At 38.6% G+C, this 23,556-nt stretch overlaps 1 protein-coding gene across 1 annotated transcript; it reads right to left on the bottom strand.

Annotated features, from left to right (window-relative positions):
• Window positions 1-16,428: 16,428 nt before the first annotated feature.
• Window positions 16,429-18,054, bottom strand: LOC138900419 (receptor-like protein 37). The gene is made up of 3 exons (XM_070187164.1): window positions 18,044-18,054; window positions 17,203-17,908; window positions 16,429-16,743 (listed from the first exon to the last, which is right to left on the bottom strand). The coding sequence occupies exons 1-3, from the start codon at window positions 18,052-18,054 to the stop codon at window positions 16,429-16,431; spliced, it is 1,032 nt and encodes a 343-aa protein (XP_070043265.1).
• Between the last annotated feature and the right edge of the window lie 5,502 nt (window positions 18,055-23,556).

The following is a 23,556-nucleotide window of genomic DNA, read 5'->3' as shown; positions in this document are numbered from 1 at the left end:
AGTCTCTTTTGTTCTTCTTCTGATGCCTCGGGCCTGACCTCAGGCCGAACCGGAATAACAGGTTGTACCGATACTACACCCGGAACATGTCTAACGTGAACATGTTGCTCTGGAGTTTTGGTAGGAGTCTGAGCTACTCCCCCAATCTGCGGAATGTTTGGTGCAATAGAGATCAATCCCGCCTGAGTTAATGTACCAAACATACTCAGGAACTGTGCTAAAGTCTCTTGAAGTCCTGGGTTAACAACAGGTGCTTCTGGTACCTGTCCCCCAACTGGAGCTACTAGTGGCTCATCAACTGTTGTTCTGGCAGGTGCTCTAGTCGCAGCATGTGCCCTTCCTCGACCTCTACCTTGGCCTCGGCCTCTTGCAGCCCTAGCAGTATGTGCGGATGCCTGATCAGCTAACCCAATAGCACGTGTCCTCACCATATATGAGAGAATGGAGATACAAAGGTTCAAATTCCAAATTCAACAAATTCCGCAAGACAGGAATAAAATAAATGGAAATTTCCTAACAGTTCTGTAGCCTCTCGAAGATAAGTACAAACGTCTCTGTATCGATCCGCAAGACTCTACTAGACTCGTTCGTGACTCGTAGAACCTATGAACCTAGAGCTCTGATACCAACTTGTCACAACCCAAAACTCCCACCACAGGCGTCGTGATGGCACCTAGTCTCTAAGACTAGGTAAGCCGATTTTAATTACATTTTTTTTGGAGCCATTTTTTTTAATTAAATAAGTAATCAAAACTAACAGCGGAACAAATATGAATGTACAACCTCCCAGGACTGGTAGTACTAAGTCACGAACTCTAACTGAATACATGGAATGATCACGACGACCGAATATATAATATTGTTTGATTAAAAACTAACAGTACAATGAAATAAAAAGACTCCAAGGGACTGCGACGACTAAGCACCTCTACCTTGAATCTTTACGATCCCGCTTTAACTCTTCTCAAGCCCAATAACTCCAATACCTGGCTCTGCACAAAAATATGCAAAAGTGTTGTATGAGTACACCACGGTCGGTACCCAGTAAGTATCAAGACTAACCTCAGTGGAGTAGAGACGAGGTACAGTCAAGACACTCACTAGTCTAATAGCATGTGCAATATAATATACAAAATAATAGGAAGCAGATAACAATAAGGGCAACATAAAACAACCAGTAATATGCACAGCAGACAACAAGAATACCATTAATATCGCTTAACAATTAATAAATACAATTACACATAATAAATCAAATCCTTCAAATAAATGTCTTTCACATATAATTCTTTCAAATAACTCTCTTGCAAATATACTTTTCTCAAATAATTACCTTTCAAATATAATTCTTTCATATAATACCTTCTACATAAAAATCCTTTCAAATAAATATTTTGAATATAATTCTTTCAATTAAAAAGTCACCATGTGACACCTCATTTCATAATCATAAAAATACGGGTCTTAGCCTATTTTCATATTTTTCGTAAACACGGGTCTCAACCCATTCTTCATATTTCCACGGCACCTCTTGCCCATAATTAAATCATCATATTTTTCCCGGCACCTCGTGCCCTCATTTCATATCACAACTGCACAGACAATTCACGTGCCAAATATCATTATCATACAATCACTCCGTGCCCACAATTCATATCACAACTGTACGGACAATTCACGTACCAATATCCTCATTATTTACTCATGGCACTTCGTGCCCACATTTCATTTTATAATCCGCCTGGCAATAGCCACAGGCTCTCAATTTCAACATAATTCAGATTGTTATTAATTTACCAACAAGAAAAATTGCATAAGGTATAAAAATAAACACAAGAATATCACAACATCACATGAAAATCATCAACCCCACATCATCACATATCGTCCCTGACAATAGCCACCCTTATCGCTCTTATTGCCACCCTTATTACTCCTATAGCCACCCTTATCCCTCCGCCCAGACAATATCAATAGCCACCCTAATCGCTCATATTGCCACCCTTATCGCTCCGCCTAGACAATATTCTAACAAACACAACCACAGTGAAATGCCACCCTTATATCCACATAATATCAACGGTGAAATGCCACCCTTATATCTTCAAAATAATAATTAACACAACACAATAATTTACACGGAAAATTATCACGGCAACATAACAAAATCAATTCATATTACAATTTGCCCAATGGCTACAACCAAAATTCCAAAGATACAACCAAGTCAATTAATTTCACAACAAATAGTCGAAGACTCCACACATTTTGTACAACATCCAAAAACAATCAACAGAGATAGAAATTACTCAACATAAAGCAAAGTCTTTATTAACTCTAAATTTTCAATAATTATATAAATACCTCTTCTTAAGCTCATTTAATTAATTATTTGCATAAGGGAAAATCCAAAATGAAATTAAATTCCAATAATTATTAAACCAGTAAATTCACGAAATTTCATAAATAATCAAATAACAATCACATCAACTTATCATATAACAACACACTCAACAACAAGAATTTAGGCACGACAAATAGATGATTAAATATATGCCAATAATTATTCAATTTACTACACAATATGCTCAAGACTATAACTCAATAAAATTTGCACATATAAATCAAGTACGTACTCGTCACCTCGCGTACATGGTTTTGAATTACACAAATTGTACATAAGACTCAATGCCTAAGGGAAAATTCCCTCACTCGAGGTTAAGCAAGACACTTACCTTTTTGAAGTTAGGTCGATATTCCAAAATAGCTTTCTCACGTGAATTGACCTCCGGACGGCTCCAATCTTTCTTGAGCCTTCCTTACATTACTACGAGGTTCCGAAAATCCTAGCAACTTCAATCTATTTATAAACATAACAAAAGTGAACCATAATTAGGAAGATTTTCATGGTTTCAGTTCATTTGAGCATTTTATCAAACACTAGGTGTGCAAATTTGGTTACAAGGTTCTTCTACAAGATTTCCTCCATTTCACAACCCAATATTTACTTATTTGATCTCAACAATCTTCCCACAAACCTTATTGGTATAAGAATATATACATAATACTCTTACACCCGAGAATCATACTCTCAATCTCCAATTTTTACCCCAAACTCGAAATTGAAGACTAGGGGTTGAATCTTACCTCGTTGATGAAGATCTTATGATTAGCTTCCTTGTTTCTTGAAGATTGGATGATTAGAATGTTAGGTTCCCTCCTTCTCTCTCTAAAATGCTCTTACCTCTCTCTAAAACCCTCAGCAAAATACCCCAAAATAAGCCCCAAAGCCTATTTATCAAAATGGGGTCGGATTATGAAAATAGAAAAATTAACTCTCCGAAAGTAGGTCTGCGGTCGTATAATGGACCGCAGAATGGGTATGCGGGCCGCAAAATTGATCGCAAAATCGGTGCCCAAAACTGGGCTCTTCTAGTTGCAGGTGTTTTGCGATCGCATAATTGGTCGCAGAATTGCATTTTTTCAGCCTTCGATAATTTGGTCATAACTTCTTGTAGGAATGTCCAAATGACTAACGGTTTGAAGCGTTGGAAACTAGACACATAGACCTCTCTTTTGATAGGTAACACACCATATAAATCTACATATCAAGAGAGATATGCTTATTTTAATTTAGGTCTTGTGCGAACTCACTTGAAACTTTAGTCTATTATGAAATTTTCAGTTTCAACATTCGATGCTGAAACCTATCGAATCAAGTCCGACTGACCTCAAATTTTGCACACAAGTCATAAGTGATATAATGGGCCTATTCAAATTTCCATAATCGGATTCCGACCTCGTTATCAAAAATTCAACCTTCGATCGAACTTTCCGAAAATTATCTATTTTCCAACTTTTGCCAAAATGCGTCGAATTGTCCTACGGACTTCCAAATCCAAACACGCGCCTAAGTCAGAAATCACCATCCGAAGCTATTGACATCATCAAAATTCTATTCCTAGGTTGTTTGCTCAAAAGTCTATTGGCAAAGGAAACCCGGGAATTCAAGACTCTTTGGTCAACTCTTTCCATTTAAGCTTCAAAATGAGAATTTCTCTTTCAATTAAATTCTAAATCTTCCGAAAATCAAACTCGACCACACCCGCGGGTCATAATACATATTATGAAGTTGTCCGGGACGTTAATTCTTAAAACGACAAGTCGGGTCGTTACAAATTATTTCCAATTAGGCATAATAGCCTGACTGACACTTGTATTTATTCGCATTTGACATTTTGGTCCCTATACTCAACAAAGTTTCATCCAGACACTTATAATTGCTCAAATTTAATATATTAAACCCCTCTCACCTCACGTGCTCTTCAAATCTCTTACATGGATGACACATCAGCGTCCACGTCAAGTTTTCTGTAACACATCATTAATAATTTATTTTTCATATTATTTTAAAATTATTCATTTTTCTTTTTTTATTCCACCTTCCTCCTCCCTAACCATTTTTATTCTCCATCATTCCCTGCATATTTACCATTCAAATTCGTTGTATATAACCACAAATCTTAAAAATCTCCTAACCACCAACGTATGCGGTCCCTCTTCGACTACCATTCACCTACAAAGCGTCTTCACAGCCAACACTCCATATAGTACCACCTATCAACCACCAAAAGAAGAACCAACCATAAAAATGACTACCCAAAAGACCAACATCACCCAAAACTTTTTGCAATTTCGCTACTGGAAAACGAACCGGAAATAGGTTTCACAGGCAATCTTCTTCCACTATTTCTATTTCTTTTCTTTGCAAAGCATGTCTTCCAAAGTAAGGGAATGGGGATGTGAGAAAAACAAATCCCCAAAAATTGCTACTAATCTGGTAGAGATTTTGGATATGTGACGACGAGGGATGTCATCGGTAGATGAAGGGTTGTGTTGAACTGTTGTTGTGGGTGTTGGGTTAAAATTGGGGAAGATGAGTAACGATAGAGAAGGGAGAGAGATAGAGAAAAATTGGGGGGGGGGGGTGGGTGGGCGGCAGAACTTAAGAGAAAGAGAAAGAACACTTTTTGACCTTTTTTTTCTTTTTCTAATTTGATATTTTGTATTTTTCTTTTTCTTTTTATTTTTTTCCTTGTTTTAATTATTAAATTTTTATGTTCACGCTCTTTATACGCGTGAAATACACGTATTTTGTCCAGTTCAACAATTAAGTTGGCACATAGACTTGGTCAATGGTCAGAGGGGTTTAAAACACTGGTTTTGAATAACTATAAGTGTCTGGATGAAACTTCGTTAAGTATAGGGACCGGAATGACAAACGCGAACAACTACAAGTGTGTACCAAGCTATTCTGCCTTCCAATTATAGAAATGTGTCATTCGTTTTGGAACAGACTAATAAAAAAAATGTATCATCTAAATTGAATCAGAGGGAGTATGATCTATTAACAGACATCGCGAGCGCAAGTGATAGAATGTATGAGTCCACCAAACTGTATAGAGACCTGGTCCTATAACTGCTGCATTATTTCTGTACTGTAGCATGTACAGTGCAGGCAGTCACTTTCCAACTGTAGAGTTAACTTTGTACTGCTGTGAGGGAAGCTCCAAGGGATCGGGTCCCTGAGTTGGATCTTTTCTATCTGAAGTCATACAGCTCACATTAGCTTAAGTCCATTGATGGATAAATATACCAAGTGTGCATCAGGTCTTTTATTTGGTTCTTGACAATAAGTTTGTTAGATCATCAAAATATAAATCTAAGATACTTTAAACCCATCAATTTTCCCATTTTTGATGATGACAAACTTTAAAAATTGACAACCATTTGCAGAGCACAATAAACCAGATAAAGTACCAGGAACTTCACAAGTTCCCCCGGACTCTATGCTTCCCCCTTAATCAGATCCCCCTGCTTCAATTTATCCTTCAATTTATCTTCCCCCTTTTGGCATCATTAAAAATACACAAGCAAGCAATTAACATAAAGAAGTCTAGCCTAGCTAACTCATGCCACATATGTGCACACAACATGATAGAAAAGAGAAGCAGAAAAAGACAAGCATTTAACAGCAAAAGAGAGTCTTCATTGATTTTTATAAAACATAAGCCTTTGCCATTACAACAAAGGCAAGTTTGGACTGTTGAAAGCGGGAGCAGTACAGGTGAAATCCATCCACATCACAAAAGCCACTACCACAAGTCATCAAAACAAAAGATAGAAACTTGACACTGGTCGCTGGAAGATTTTCTTAGGGGCACTAGAGGAGGAAGGCTTGGAGGAGGCAATAAGAGTGTTGATAACAAGGTCAATCCGAGCATTTACAGACATTTGCTCTGCGAGCAGTTTCTCTCTCAGATTCTCCACCTGTTGCCTGAGCTCAGCATTTTCTTTAGACAGGCGAGCAACTTCTTCACTTGATGAACTGGAGCGTCCTGGTGCTACTATAGCCTGACTAAGTTGAGTCTCAAGAATGGTGTTCCTTGCCTTCAGCTTCCTGATCTCCTTTGTGGCACTATTCTAGGCGTTGATTAGCTGTGAGATCGTCGAAGTGCTTCCCATTCCTCCAACCTTTTCAATACATTCACATTCCTCCAGTGTAGTTTTCGAAAAGGTTTGTTTCCTGGTCCCCATCTTGGGATTTCCTAAGGGTACATCAAAGAACTTGAAGATACGCGTGAGAAGAAAGCCATACGGAAGTCCATGGTTCCCATCTTTGAAAGCTGCCACTTTCTGTATATGTTCAATCATAATGGCAGGCAAGTTGATAGAACGAAACTCATCTAGTGCTTCCATTAAGTATAGATCAGACTTGTAAGTAATGGACCTTCTTTTAGCACGAGGGAGCAGAACCTTATTAACCAACTCGAACAACAGTTGGTACACAGGAAGAAGAGTCTTTTTGTGTACCCGTTCCCCATGCTGGACAGCTTTTTCTTTCATAATGGCGCGCCTAAAATTAGAGCCACAAACACCTCTCACAGATGACAACCGTTCAGATGGAACCTTGAGAATGTCCCCCAACACAGTAGCATCCAATACAATATCCACTCCATTCACTAAAACACAGATGTGGTCATCTTCAACAGTGAAAAGGTCGTCATAGAAGCTTTTGACTTCATCCTCATATACTTTGGCCACATCCTCTTTGAATAGATGGCCTCACTGCTGAAATTCCACCATCTCAAGAATTTGTCTCATACCTGCCATTTCAGAAATCTCCGGGTCAAAAGTGCGACCCCACAGTACCTTTTGATGTCTCAACCTTTCTTGCCTTAGTACACTTACACTTTTCACCCTTTTTGCAGAACCGGGTTCCCCAACAGTTTCCAACTTCCTTTTGCTAGACCGGATAATGCACTTGCCCTTACCACTTGATTTTACCAGACATCATCAGACACAGATTTTTCCTCCACAACTTGCTTAGACTTGACACTACCTTTCACAGACTTTTTACTTGGTTTTTCAACAACTTCCTTTGAAGCACTCTCAACAGATTATTTCTTTTTCTGAGATCTCTCAACCAGGGAACTTGGTTCCTCCTGAGCATCCTCATCCACCTCTACTACTGGAATAATTTTTGTCACACACAATTTCCCCTTCCTTCATCAGCCTCTTCTTCTTCTTCTTGCTACTCCTTCTGCTTTTCTTCAGGGCAGACTCAAAAGCCTCTTTATTTTGCAACCTTGTGGTAGGTCTCTTAGAAAGAGGCTCAGGAGTGACCACGGGCTTTCTAATCTTGAAGCGAGCACTGAGAAACACATCATCCTGATCATCCTCATAACTAGGTCTCACAACATGAGGGATAGACACCAACGGCTCAGCGTCAAAGTGAGGAGAAGGAGCAGGGTCAAAGCTGACCTGGGAAGATGATTCCCGACTTATTTTCTCAGGGAGGGGGTCAAATTCATTAGCAGGGTTCCTAGTAGCTTCTTCAGGTGCAGGTGGTTCAAAGAGCACCATTGTTCCTTTTTCTCCTAAGAGCGGAGTCCCTTCCCCCTGAGACTCAGGCATGGTAGAAGGTCCTTCATTCACCAGTCCCTCAACAGCAATGGCCAATATGTTTTCAGCGGCCTCCTTTTCCTGAGACTCCATGGGAGCAACAGTGTCCAAGACTGGAGAACTTATGTACTGATCAATATCTTCCTCAAAACCCCCCTTTTCTTGTTGAGTTTTACCCTCTTTTTCATCCTTGTTCTAGTTTTTGAGAGTATCAGGCAACAGAGAAGAAACAGTGTCGACTTTTGAGGCTTCTGAGTCCTCAACACTTAACGAAGGAATAGGGTCAGATGGAGTGGTGAGAGAGATAAGAGGTGAAAGGGAATCAAGTTTGGATATATCGGTGTCAGTAATGGTGGAAGAGGGGATTTTTGGTGGTGTTTCGAAGGTGGCAGATGAGTCGAAGATGTTACCTTCCAAGGTGGGTAGGGTAGCTTGCTCTTCAGCCATGGTAGATAGTTAGATTGAAGATTCTAGAAGGATGGAGAGAGAGGGATGATCGCTCAAGGTTAGGAATAAAGGGGTTTTAAGGAGGGAAAGGATAATGATGAGGGAAGAGAGAAATGGGTTCTGAAACGGCGGTAGGTTTGTGGGAAGATGCACCGTTACAGAGGGAAGTGAAAAGATTTGAAATAAAAGACGTGATATACAAGGTGTGAAAAGGTGGATGACGTGGCAGTTAATTTTGTTTCTTTTGAGATACGCATGAGAAAAACACAAGACTACTAACATGTGGTACAAGAACTAGGTTCCTGGCCGGTCTTTTTTTAAAAAGATTTTCAACTCTCTTTTGCTGCTTATGCATTGTTCCTTCAGCTTCTATAATCATCATGCGTGTCTACCTGCAACGGTATAGAAGTGAGTTAAGCTTGGCCAGAAAACACTTTAGCTAGATTTATATGAATGTAATTTTCATAGCCATAGGGAAGGGAATCAGGTTCTCAATTTGGCTTGATTAAACCCAGTGACATCCTGTTTCTCTCAAAATGTTCCCTGCTTAGAGCTTTGGTGAAGATATCCGTAATTTGGTCTTCTGTACTACAGAGCTTCATGAAAATAAGCCCATTCTCCACGTTGTCTCTAAGAAAATGAAGTCTCACATCAATGTGCTTGGTTCTCTTGTGTTGGACCTGGTTCTTTGCCATGTTGAGTGCACTGGTGTTGTCACATAACAGAGGTACACAGTCAGTGTATACCCCAAAATTCTCCAATTGTTGTTTGATCCACAAGAGCTGAGCACAGCAGGACGCTGCAGCAACATATTCTGTTTTAGCTGTTGAGAGAGCTACTGAATTTTGCTTCCTTGTACCCCATAAAATCAGATAGGATCCTAGGAAGTGAGCCATTCCATATGTGCTCTTTCTGTCCACAAGGTAACCTGCATAGTCAGCGTCAGCATAACCAACAAGATTAAAGTTATCACGTGAAGGGTAATACAGAACCAGGTCCTATGTTCCCTTAAGATATCTCAGAATCCTTTTAGCAGCTTTTAGATGAGATTCCTTGGGATTTGATTGAAACCTTGCACATAAACCCACATTGAATACAATAGCTAGCCTGCTGGCAGTGAGGTAGAGGAGTGATCCAATAATGCCTCGATACATTGTTTAATTTACATGAGAGCCAGATTCATCCATGTCTAGCTTAGAAGCAGTGGCAATGAGGGTGTCAATCACCTTTGATGCTTCCATATCAAACCTCTTCAAAAGCTCCTTGATATATTTCTGCTGACTAATACAAGTTCCCTTCGTGGACTGGTTCACTTGAATACCCAAGAAAACATTCAGCTCCCCCATCATGCTCATCTCAAACTCACTTCCCATGAGTTTTGCAAATTCCTAACAAAGTGAGTCAGATGTTGCCCCGAAGATAATATCATCAACATATACCTGAACAATGAGCAGGTTCCTTCCTTGTTTCTTCCGAAACAGAGTGTTGTCAATTTTTCCTCTTGTAAAGCCATTTTCTAAGAGAAACTTTGACAACCTTTCATACCAAGCTCGAGGAGCCTGCTTCAAATCATACAGTGTCTTGTCCAATTTGAACACATATTCCAGATGTTTATGACATTCAAAACCTGGAGGTTGCTTAACATAGACTTCTTCCTTTAGAAAACCATTTAGAAATGCACTTTTGACATCCATTTGGAACAAGGTGAATTCCATATATGATGCAAAGGCAATGAGAATTCTGATGGCTTCTATACGAGCAACTAGAGCGAAAGTCTCATCATAATCAATCCCTTCCTCCTGATTGTAACCTTGGACAACCAGCCTTGCCTTATTCCTTGTAGTGTTTCCATTCTCATCAAGCTTGTTCCTAAATACCCATCTGGTTCCTATGATGGTTCTATCTGAGGGTCTAGGTACCAGGTGCCATACTTTGTTCCTTTCAAATTGATGCAGCTCCTCCTGCATAGCTGTGATCTAGTCTGCATCCTTCAAGACTTCCTTAATATTTTTGGGTTCTATTTGGGAGAGGAAGGTTGAGAAGGCAAGTGAATTTCTGGCTTTTGATCTAGTTTGGACTCCAGAATCAAGGAGGGTTATTATATTATCGAGAGGATGAGAGCTTTTGTGTTTCCAATTTGGAACCTGAATCTCATTAATGGAGGAACTAGGTAATCCTGAATGGTTCCCTTGAATTCCTCTTTCGGCTGCCTGTGGGGTACTTTGAACTGTATCAGCTACTCTTTCTTCAGCTTCAGTGGTTGTGATGTGTGTACCTGGTTCCTCTTGAGTTGGAGAGGAAGAGGTTGCATTGTATTCAATTGTCTCCTTCATTTGACTCATCATATTTGCCTTTCCATTTTCCATGTCGGTGATATCTCCTAGAACCAGCAGTGGCTCACTGTCTTGATCATCCTTGTTGCTCTTCTCACCAGATGGAAGTGTCTCGTTGAAGATTACATGAACACTTTCTTCTACACACTGAGTCCTTTTATCGTAAACCTTGTAAGCTTTTCTTTGAGAGGAATACCCCAGAAAAATTCCTTCATCACTTTTGGCGTCAAATTTTCCAAGCTGATCCTTTCCATTGTTGAGAACATAGCATTTGCACCCAAACGTTCTTAGGTGAGTCAGCTTGGGCTTCCTTCCATTGAGAAGTTCATAGGGAGTTTTGTTCAGGAAGGATCTGATCATGCACCTGTTCACCAAGTAGCAGGTTGTATTTATGGCTTCTGCCCAGAAGTTTTTGGCTATCCCACTATCAATAAGCATTGTTCTAGCCATATCTTCAAGGGTTCTATTCTTCCTTTCTACAACTCCATTTTGCTGTGGAGTTCTTGGAGCTGAGAAGTTGTGGGTGATGCCATTTTCACTGCAGAATTCATCAAACTTGGCATTGTCAAATTCTGTTCCATGATCGGATCTGATGCAAGCCACTTTTGATTCCATCTTTACTTGGATTTTCTTGACAAAGGCTGCAAACACTTCGAAGGTCTCATCCTTGGTTCTGAGAAACAATGTCCAAGTGAATCATCATGTGAAATCCTCATTCAAGCCATAACTCTGCATCATCATCAACTGCTTTCAAGCAGCTCATATCACCACTTTGTAGGGACTCGAAATCAGCAATGTAGATGTTCTTGTATCTTTTGGCCACTAGTACCACTTCACCAGTTACCAGATTAGTAACTGTGTACACCTTTGACAAAAACTCTACCTTTTTTTCTTTATCACAGATTTGAGAAACACTCAAGAGACTATACTTCAGACCATTTACATAGTACACGTTTTCAATTGAGTGTGAGAGAGACTTTCCAACTTTTCCAACACCAAGAATGTACCCCTTTTTTCCATTTCCAAAGGATACATTCCCTCCTTGCAGGGCTTTTAGTGAAAGGAAGTCCATGGTATTCCCAGTCGTATGCTTAGAGCATCCACTGTCCATAATCCATTATTGACTGCTTTCTTTCACTGTTCCCTGCACAGATAAATCAAGGGTTAGATTTAGGAACCCAAACAAGTTTGGGTCCCTTGTAATGAGAAAAGGGATGAATGAGAGCTCTTCTAGTCCATGCAGGCAACATGCATTTTTTGTGAGTGGCACCTGGTCCTCTTCCAGTAGTTACTTTTTTAACAAAAACTTAGTATTTCTGAACAGACTGGACTCTGGCTTGGCAATTTTCCTTGAAATGCCCATTGTTCCCACAGTGGGTACAAAACCAGTTATCAGGTACAGTGACGTACTTGCTATGAGAGTTATATGGAACGTTCTCCCTTTGGAACCCTATTCCCTGCATGCGTCCACCATTATTAAAGTACATGGCAGTAATAGCATCTGGGGACCAGGTCCACTTAAAAGATTTCTCAAGATCATTTTTTACTTTCTCCAATTCTGCTTGAAGCTGCCTATTTTTCTCAAGCTCAGCACACAGACAAGTTTTCACATTATTCAGCTCATTTTCAAGTTTAATATGTGCCTCACTAGCTACTTCCTTCCCTTTTTCAGAATTTCCAGGCCTACATTCTGCTTTAAGTCCCTCAATTGTTTCCTCTAGGTCTACGATTACCACTAAGAGATCATCTCTTTCTTGCTCAGTAATGGCAGCTTTCTCCACTAAGGCATTCTTTTCTTTACTAAAGTTCTCTGTGGTTTCTTTCAAGTCAACTACAACTACCATTAAATCATCTCTTTTATGTTCTACACTAGCAATTTTTTCTGTTAGAACCTCCTTCTCATTTTTCAGATTTTCTATAGTTTCCTTCAGGTCAACTACACAAACCACTAAGTCATCTCTAGTCTGCTCAGCATCTCCTAACTCTATGGTCAAGGCATCCTTATCACTCACAAGACTATGATATGCATCAATCAAAACATTAGCTAATGACATGAGTTTCTTGGGAGAGTGGGACTTCAGATTCCTCTGAACATCCCTAAAGTTTACCTCATCATTGTCATCATCTTCATCATCGTCTGACTGAGCCATCAAAGCAAATATTCAGTCATATTCATTTGCTTCATTTTCAACTGCCATCATGGAACTATCACCTGCATCATTTTCTTCTTTTGATTCACTAGAGGAATCTCCCCATGCTGCAAGAGCTTGCTTCACAACATTGTCAGCTACGTTTTTCCTTTTGAAGCATTTGTCAGGAACTGGGTTCCTCTTGGCTGCTTTATCACAGTTGTGCTTGAAATGCTCTTGCTTCAAAAGAGGACAATCCTTGATGAAATGCCCTGGATTTCCACATTTATGACAGAGGTAATAATTCTTTGGTTTGCTGGAACTGCCTCTCTTTGGTATACCTCCATTTCTTCGAACCATTTTCTGAAACCTTCTGGTAAGGTATGCCATGTCACTATCCTCCTCACTCGAATCATTGTTTTCAGCTTTGAGTACCAGGTTCTTCTCATTCTTTGGTTCTCTTATTTCACTGTCCTTCTTTCTCTTCATCTCGTAGGTTTTCAGATTCTCAACTAGCTCGTCCATAGTCAGTGTCTGCAGATCCTTGGCTTCAGTGATAGCATTCACCTTACTTTCCCAGGAGCTGGATAAAACGCTAAGAACTTTCCTCACGAGCTTGTTCCTAGGAATAATTTCTCCAAGAGAGTGTAGCTCATTTATAATGGAAGTGAATCGAGTATGCATGCCTTGAATGGATTCATCATCCTTCATTATAAAGAGCTCATACTCAGTGGTGAGCATATCGATCTTGGACTGCTTTACTTGAGTAGTTTCTTCATGTGCCATTTGTAAAGCTTCCCATATCTCCTTGGTAGACTGACGGGATGAAATCCTGTTAAATTCATCAGGTCCTATACCACATACCAAAAAAAATTTGGCGCGAAAGTTCTTCTCTACAGCTTTCCTGTCAGCGTCATTGTACTCCTTCCTGGTTTTCGGCACCACTACAGCAGGTTCTCCTACCTTCTTTATTGGGACATATGGACCATCACAAATAACATCCCATAACTCGGAGTCTTCTGCCATTATGAAGTCATGCATTCGAGTCTTCCACCACCCATAGTATTGGTCGTTGAATCTTGGGGGCCTGTAAGTTGATTGTCCTTCCTCGAAGTTTGGTGGAGCAGCCATAGTGAGGATCCTCTCTAGGTGTTAACCTTTTAGAAAGAATCTGCTCTGATACCAATTGATAGAATGTATGAGTCCACCAAACTGTATAGAGAACTAGTCCTATAACAGTTCCCACATAACTAACTAATCTAACAGTAAGTAAATGACACGAGAGATTTTTACGTGGAAAAATCCTTGCTCAAGGGGATAAAAAAACCATGACCTACACTGGTAGGATTTCAACTTCACTACTGAGCAATCTTTAGATTACAACCTATTGCAACCTAGGAATTAAACTCTTAATCCCTCACTAACTTACAATACACCTATTACAAGCCACTTTGTAATACACCTATTACAAAGACTTCAACTCATGACTAACTCTAGTCACGACACAAGCTCTACAGGTTTGTGGTTTTTGAGGTTCCTAATTTAAGCTTCTAGATAAGCAAAGTAGGAATTACAATAAATAACCAATACAAAGATACAACTCAACTAAGGACATACAAAAGACTTGTTATGGAACTGGTCCGTAGTAGTGTTGCACTTTGTTCTTGATGCACTTGTGACTTCAATGCTGGATAATCAGATCTTGAGTGCTTTTTTTTAATATCACAAGTGTTCAAGTGATGTTTTGTTGTAATGCTTCTTGTTAATATCCTTTGAATGACATCACTTAGATGATGTAAACATTTGGTTGGTAAAAAGCCCTTCCCAATGGGAAGTGACTGTTGCACTGTTTCTGTACTGTAGCATGTACAGTGCAGGCAGTCACTTTTCAACTGTAGAGTTGACTTCGTATTGTTGTGAGGGAAGCTCCAAGGGATCGGGTCCCTGAGTTGGTTCTTTTCTATCTGAAGTCATACAGCTCACATTAGCTTAAGTCTATGGATGGATAAATATACCAAGTGTACATCAGGTCCTTTATCTGGTTCTTGACAATAAGTTTGTTAGATCATCAAAACATAAATCTAAGATACTTTAAACCCATCAACAAGTATTTCAATGTACCAAATACGGGCAATCTATTTTTAGTAGGGGAATTTCACCCCTTGTGAACTAATTTAAATCATTACTATTTATTTATAAAAAAATAAAATAAGACGAACACTTACTAACTCACCTGAAAATCGATACAATGAAAATAGATTTGTCACAATTGAATTTTGTTTTCAGCTTGTTTGGATGGTTGTTACACATCGTTTCATAACGTATCATATTGTATTGTATTGTACTGTATCGTTTGATGAATACAATATTTGGATAGATTGTATCGTTTGTTGTTATTTCGTGATATCACACACCAACTATATGAAGAATAAACTTGCAATATTATAAAGAAAACTTATGATACGGGGTAAATTTATTATACAAAAAGGTAGGGTAAATGATAAAATAAAATTATTTAACAATAATCAAGGGTGAGATGAGAGAAAAAGACAAGATAATGACGCAATCACACCAAATCGGTCGTTACATAAAGTGGCACATTTCATTGTTACGTAACGACGAATTTAACGATACGATATAATAAAATTTAAGTAACAATCAAAATAAACATCGTATTTAAAGTAACAATACGATATAATACAAGAGGTAACAACCATCCAAACAAGCTAATTGTCACTATGAAAATATAATAGTGAGGTTGAAAGTTGGCATGCATGTTTAAGATATATCTTAATTAGAACAATTCTAAAAATTTAAATTGCTACAAGATCGAGAGTTGGAAGAAAGTTTTTATTTTGGATTCGGAAGAGAGTTTTCGTACTTTAACTTAGATTGGAAAAATGCAGTGAAAGAGAATGGGAGGCAAAAGGAAAAAGAAAATGAAAAAGGTGTTTAGCTATTTTTGGCCAAACCTGCACGATTTTCCTAAATAGAAATCGGCAAAGCATTGGAAAATGCGCGACACGCCATGATCTCGTGGCGTACAAAGTGTAGAGCACACCTAGGAAGCCAACACAGAAACCAAGTCCAATTCCATCATAAAACCATAAATTATAAGATATATGTTCACCATCTTGGTCATCACCTTGAGGTGTTTGTTCATTTACATGATCAAATGATCTATTGATTTCATTGCAACTTTCCTTGATCAAGTTTCCACAAAGGCCAGGATTACCAACATAAAAAGATTGATCATCCAAAGATTGGAGTTGATTTCCAGTTGGAATCGGACCGGATAAATTATTATAAGACAAGTTTATGTAACTCAAAAAATTCAAAGAAGCCAAACTTTGAAGAATTGCACCAGAAAGATTGTTATGACACAAATCAAGTGATTTCAGTTGCTTTAAATTACCTAGCTTCTTTGGTATGCTCCCGTTGAGATTATTTCTTGACAAATTCAAGCTTTGCAAGGATATCAATTTTGTTAACTCCTCAGGGATCCCTCCTACAAGGTTATTTTTGGAGAGATCCAAAATTCTAAGTAATAAAATCTATTCACCAACATACTCAAGAGGTCTTCCTTTCATAAAGCTTTCAACTCTCTGTCCAAAAACATAACCAGGCCAAACTAAAGAACCAGGAATCATGCAAGACAAATTGCCAAAACAAAGAGGAATATTTCCATCCAATTTATTTCCAGCAAGATTTAACCAACATAGAGAAGAGAGTTGGCATAATTCTAAGGGGATAGCACCATAGAATTGATTCGAATTTAGCCTCAGGAGTTCCAACTTCTGCAGCTTCTCCCCAATCCATGCAGGAAAAGCATCCTTCAATTTATTTTCTCCTAAGTCTAGTCTTTGTAACTATGTCAAATTTTGCAGTGCCAAAAGAAGCTTTCCTTGTAACTTATTCTTTTGCAAATGCAAAAAGCTCAGTGGCAAAACACCTAAAGAACTTGGGATATCACCTTCAAAACTATTACCAGCCAGGTTTAAATGTGTCAATTCATCCAAGTTACTCAAGCATAAAGGGATTCATCCGGATAACAGATTCTTGGAAAGATCATTAGCTTTCAAAAGCTGAGCATCACACAAAACGCTTATACCACCGACTAATTAGTTACCGGAGAGATCCAAGGTTGTCATGAACAATGTTATATTGCTCAACCAATTCGGGATCATATCACTGATGTTAGCACCAGACATAATCAAAGTCTCAAGAATTGACTGTGTGTGTAGCCATTAGGGAAACTGAGGCCCTACTTTTACTGATGCCATCCCGATCTCTTTGAGTTGAAAAGGTGGATATCAGTTGGAACTCACACTCAAAACCAAGTTTTTAGACAGGTGCAGTTTCTTCAATTTACTTAGTTTGGCAAAGTGGAGTTCTGAAACTATACCAGTGAATAAGTTGTTAGAGACATCTAGTTCTTCAAGATTTGATAACTGTCCAATACTTGAAGAGATGCTCCCATTCAACTTGTTGTTTGCTATCCTTAAGAACTTCAAATTGGTCAGCCTGTCCAGTGAAAATGGAATTCCACCATATAATAAGCTATTAGAAATGTCAATAATTTCAAGATTCTTGTGCACTGTTAGTCCTTCAGGAAAGAAGTCACTGAATTTTGTATTTTCTAGGTATAACTCCTTCAACCGATTTTCGGGATAACTAGATGGATCTCTTATAAAAGTCGGAAGCAGTCCACTGATTTTATTGTATGACAAATCAAGCACACTTAATCGACAAAAAGTGCTTGTTAAGGCCTCATGAGTTGGCCCTTGTAACTCATTGGAACCCAATATTAGGACCGAAAGAGAAGTCAGATTTGTAAAAAAATGAAGATTAGAAAGGTGGAGGCCATACAATGACAAATCCAAATAAACCAAGTTGTTCAACTTACTCAATGACCTTAGCAATGAATCACCAAATTTGTTAGCAGAAACATCTAACACCCTTAGTGAACTAAGCTGCTCAAGTATACTGGTTGGACCTTCAAATATATTTTGAGCAAGATTAAGATTCTTGAGGCTTGTAAGATTAGAAAACCATGGAGGGATAAAGGTGGGTGTCACACCCCTTTTCTACCCCCAAAAGAGATATGAGGTGGATTAAATGGTTTTTTCAATTAAAGTGACAAAATTGAGTATGGATTATTTTATTTACAGAGTCGCCATTTAGAATTGATTTTTGGGTGTTCCAAGTCACCTTTTATTTGAATCCCTAATCAAAGGAAGATTTGACTCTTTTATTATTGGTCTGCGAAAATAAAGTCCGGGTAAGGAATTCTGTTGACCGGGGAGAAGGTGTAAGGCATTCCCCGAGTCCCGTGGTTCTAGCACGGTCGCTTTATTGACTACATTTGACTTATATTATTTTTTGAATAAACTGTGATTTATTGGTTTCTATGTTTTATCTATCCGCTTTTAAAATATGGAATTTTTTTGAAGCGAATCACGTGTGTGAATTCGTTTTGTTTATTGTGCCAAAATCATGTCACGCGTACGTGTACACAATTAATAGCATTTTTATTATATTAAGATTGTTTTGGTCAAAGTTGCGCGAACACATACTTCGATTTTAATTTTAAAAATCACAATTATGTCGCGCGAACGTATACATAATCGCGATAAACTAAATTAAAAGCGCGCCTAAAGCAACTATAACGATGTTCATTATTCTTCCTAAATTTTGAGATTATTATGAGGCCATGACTTATGAATCAAATATTATTGTGGGAGAGATAGTATGTGATTGTGATATTATTGGATTGGACAAAGTCTATTTTGGACCATACTACTTTAAATCATAACTTAAGTGTAAGGTCCAACAATTTCCAATTTTAGAATCACTTCTCCATGGCCTACAAATCTTTATCTATGGCCCAATTCTAGTTTCAATCCATTTAGAAACTGAATCATGCTAAATTTCATACTCACAATCATAACTTACTCATACTAGGAGACAAAATTAAAGCAACCAACTTCTCATACTAAACTCAAGCAAGAAACGAGAATATGATGTTTACTAACACAAAAATATTTACTGTATTGAAACAAATTAGCTAGATTCAAAACGCTACAAAACTCATGTCGCGCAAACAACAACCTTCCAACGCATTAGGCAGCCAAACGACACAGATAAAATAAAATAAGTGAGCAATTCAAGATCAGTGTGCCCAAGCAGAAATCAGTAACTTGCAATTAAAGCAAGTATTATAAACATTTGAAATCATTAAAAAGAGACTAGATAAGGCTAAAAATGAACCTCAAAGCCTTCCAATATATTGATAAGGGAACTTGTACAGCAAATCGCTTATTAAGTGAATGGAATGTGAAACCAACACCGTCGACCTCGAACGGAACCTCACCGGCAACCTCAAAGCTCGGCCGAAACTTTTAGAGAAGTGGCTGATTTTGAGCTAGAGTTTGGTGTATTTTTACTGGTTTTTGGGCATGCTTTGAGACTATTTCAAGATGGTTTTAAGAGCTGGTGTATGAAGGGGTTTAGAGGGTGTTAAGCTGTTGCGTTTTGGAAGTTTCATGTGGCTTTTTGGGCTGGTTCGGGGTCAATTTTCAGCTCGTTTTTGGAGCGTGTTTTGAGGTCGTTTTGGGGTGAATTTTGAGCTCCGATTTAGCTAATCCTTGCTGAGTTTTGGGGTGTTTTAATGGCTGAAGTTTCAGCTGGTTTTCATGGTTATTGAGTGAGGAAGATGAAGTTGTTTTGAGGTTGTTTTTGAGCAAGAAGATGGACAGCAGCTGCTGCGTTTTCTCTTTCTTTTTTCAGATCTCCTCCCCCTTTTTGTGTGTTATGTGTGTCTTTTTAATAGCTGAAAATGGGTATGGGGTTTATGATAGGGGACAAGCATGGAGGACAAGGAGCGGGGAACAATGGAGAGTGAAATGGGGAACAAAGTGTGGGGAGACAAGCATGGGGGACAAGAGAAAGTGGAGTGGGGAATATTCAAGCACGGTAAAAAATTAGGTGCTCACAGTGGATTTGCTGGAGATCATTATTCTTCCAATAATGTTCTTTCGGATGTTAAGAGAATTAAGAGATGTGAAATTAACTTGTGAGAAAGAAGGCAAAGTTTTGAGTTCACAACCTTCTAAGAAGGAAGCATGTTAATTGATTTCCAAAGATCTTTAGCATCTTCAAGTTTCAATTGAGAAAGATCTAAACTTTTCAAAGAAGAAAGCCTAGATATCCAACTAAAACTATCTATCTTGAAATCATTTCCTGGTCCTACAACAAATTCACAACCTCCACTGTTATTCCCGGTCAATATTCCTGTATTTGTAAATATTAATTCTGCAAAATATAAGTTAACGTAATGAAACAATAATAATGAATTCGAGCCCACTGAATTCACAGTGTTTCCTTAAGGAATTTAATCCCCTCCTAGTACCCAAGGTAATGGATTATTTCCTCCCAGGATAGAACGAATTACACACTGGTGTAGCGGTACTTCAAACCCCAGTGTTTCGGCGAACACAAAGTTCGGTAGCAAATCACACTTACAGTTGCTTTGTTTGAAGTTTAAAAACAATGCAGAACAAAGGAGGAGATACTCAGAAAATCGAATGGAAATGCTGAGAGGAAGGAATGCAATGTATAGCTAATTGTATGTTGAGTTCTTGTATCTTCCTTCAACATTGCTGCTCATTTATATAGCAACCAAGAAGGAGTGCAAGACCAAAACGTCCACCCTTCATGGTGGAGCAAGCATTAAGTGTTTGTGGAGCAAGCACTTCATGGTGTGTGGAGCAAGCACTTCATGGTGGGAAGACCATTATCCGGCTGCCAATTATCAATACACGGATTGGAAAATATCCGTTACAAATACGGATAATCTTACGTTAATATTTACTATTAACAAATAAATTTGGTCCAAAAAATTAATCAATCAATCGATCATTTGACCAAATCCAAATCCGAATCCGAATCCGAATCCGAATCCGAATCCGAATCCGTAGCCGTAGCCGAAGCCGAGCCGAGCGAGCGAGCGACGACGACGGCGCGAGGCTTGCTTTCTTCTTAACTCTTTAAGAGCTACAAGAAGAGCAATCATATATATACCCACCAAAAATGTCTTCCACTTCCAATATGGGACAATGTCTTATTGTTAAGAGGGGGAAACTTAAAATTTTACTCAAAATTTCATTTTCCCTCCATTTCCCATTCACCCTCATTTTAAGAATATTACATCTTAAAATAAAACCTCAACAATCCCCCCACATGAATGGGGAATGGCTATATCACGGAAGTATGCATGAAAAACTGTGTGATTTACAAGCAAGGATTAATTGCATCTGGATAAGTAGGTTTCCCTTTGAACTTTCCGTAGTAAACTTATGTCGGATATACTCGGTCAATCGGTAGATTTGATATCTTTGAACCGTCGATCTTTGGTGTATACCTAGACAACCATAAGTCACACAATCAACCCTTAACCGTCTTTGGTTCTCATTGTTGTGTTCGTTTCAGCCATGAACACCGCCTGGTTCATAAGTGCGTAGAGAACTGGCCTTACAAAGTTCTCCTTGAAGCGGCTCACACTTCACACTTAAATAGGTGATTCCTAAACGTGTCATCCTGTAGATACACTATTTGATATACCCCGTATCAAATTTAGAAATCATTAAAAAGCCTTAATGCTTTATCCTTGGTACTGAACATTGTCTCATCACGAGAATGGACTAAAATTTTATTTGACAATGTTGAACCGTCATTAATGACTTTGTTTGATCTCTTTGAACCTAGATCTTGGGATCTCCAGTCTTCTAGGTAGAGTTACCGCCACAATGACTTGTTCTCGGCCATAGCCCCATTCCCCTTGATGATTTCTCAACTACCTCTCTAGTTAGGCCTTTTGTAAGTGGATCCGACACATTATCACTTGACTTTACATAGTCAATTGTGATAATTCCTCTAGAGAGTAATTGCCTAACGGTTTTATGTCTTCGTCGTATATGACGAGATTTACCGTTATACATGACGCTCCCAGCCCTTCCAATTGCCGCTTGACTATCACAATGTATGCATATTGATGTCAACGGTTTGGGCCAAAATGGAATGTCTTCCAAGAAATTCCGGAGCCATTCAGCTTCTTCACCGGCTTTATCTAAGGCTATGAATTCAGCCTCCATTGTAGAGCGGGCAATACATGTTTGTTTGGACGACTTCCAAGATACCACTCCTCCACCAATAGTGAATACATATCCACTCGTGGACTTAGAATCAGTTGAACCGGTGATCCAATTTGCATCACAGTATCCCTCAATCACCGCAGGAAAATTACTGTAGTGCAATTCAAAGTTCTGGGTATGTTCTAAATATCCCAAAACTCGTTTCATTGCCATCCAATGAGATTGGCCTGGATTGCTCGTATATCGACTCAGTTTACTTATAGCACAAGCTATGTCTGGTCGTGTACAATTCATGATATACATTAAGCATCCCAATACACGAGCATAATCCAATTGTGATATGCTTTGGCCTTTGTTCTTTGCTAATGCAAGATTCACGTCAATTGGAGTCTTTGCAACTTTAAAGCCCAAGTGCTTGAATTTTTCAAGTACTGTCTTAATATAATGAGATTGTGACAATGCCAGACCTTGAGGAGTCTTATTGATCTTAATTCCCAGAATTAAATCAGCAACTCCCAAGTCTTTCATATCAAATTTGCTATTGAACATACGCTTAGTAGCATTTATGTTGGCAATGTCATTACTCATTATCAACATATCATCCACATATAGGCAAACAATGACTATGTGATTTGGAACATTTTTAATGTACACGCATTTATCACATTCATTTATCTTAAAACCATTTGACAACATTGTTTGGTCAAATTTCGCATGCCATTGTTTGGGTGCTTGTTTTAGTCCGTAAAGAGACTTAACAAGTCTACATACCTTCTTTTCTTTACCTGGAACCACAAACCCTTCGGGTTGTTCCATGTAAATTTCTTCCTCTAACTCTCCATTTAAGAAGGCCGTCTTAACATCCATTTGATGAATTTCAAGACCATACACTGCAGCTAATGCTACTAACATCCGTATGGACGTAATTCTTGTAACTGGAGAGTATGTATCAAAGTAGTCTAGACCTTCTCGTTGTCTATACCCTTTGACTACGAGCCTTGCCTTGAATTTATCAATAGTGCCATCATCTTTGATTTTTCTCTTAAAAATCCATTTAGAACCCAAAGGTTTATTTCCAGGAGGAAGATCAACCAATTCCCAGGTATGGTTGTTCAATATGGATTCTATTTCACTATTGACTGCCTCTTTCCAAAACAATGATTCCGAAGAAGTCATAGCTTCTTTAAATGTTTGAGGCTCATTCTCCAATAAGAAAGTCACAAAATCTGGTCCAAATGAAGTAGACGTTCTTTGACGTTTACTACGTCTTGGATTCTCCTGATTACATGTACTTTCTTTTGTTTCTTCCCGAGGTCGTTTAGATCCTTCACCAAACGACTCACATTCCTTTTTATACGGATATATATTTTCAAAAAACTCAGCATTATCTGATTCTATAACCGTATTATTATGAATCTCGGGATTTTCTGATTTATGAACCAGAAATCGATATGCTTTACTATTTGTCGCATATCCTATGAAAACACAATCAACGGTTTTCGGTCCTATCTTTACCCTTTTGGGTTTAGG

The sequence above is a fragment of the Nicotiana tomentosiformis genome, chromosome 10, assembly GCF_000390325.3.
Source record: "Nicotiana tomentosiformis chromosome 10, ASM39032v3, whole genome shotgun sequence".
In the NCBI taxonomy this organism is placed as follows: domain Eukaryota; kingdom Viridiplantae; phylum Streptophyta; class Magnoliopsida; order Solanales; family Solanaceae; genus Nicotiana; species Nicotiana tomentosiformis.
The sequence above is the reverse complement of the archived record's forward strand: the minus strand, read 5'-3'. Positions and strand labels throughout refer to the sequence as shown.

Coding starts and splice junctions, on each gene's coding strand:
- LOC138900419 (XM_070187164.1), bottom strand. Junction 16,744..17,202: donor CTAAAAACTTGGTTTTGAGT/GTGAGTTCCAAC, acceptor AATTTGACATAG/TTACAAAGACTAGACTTAGG.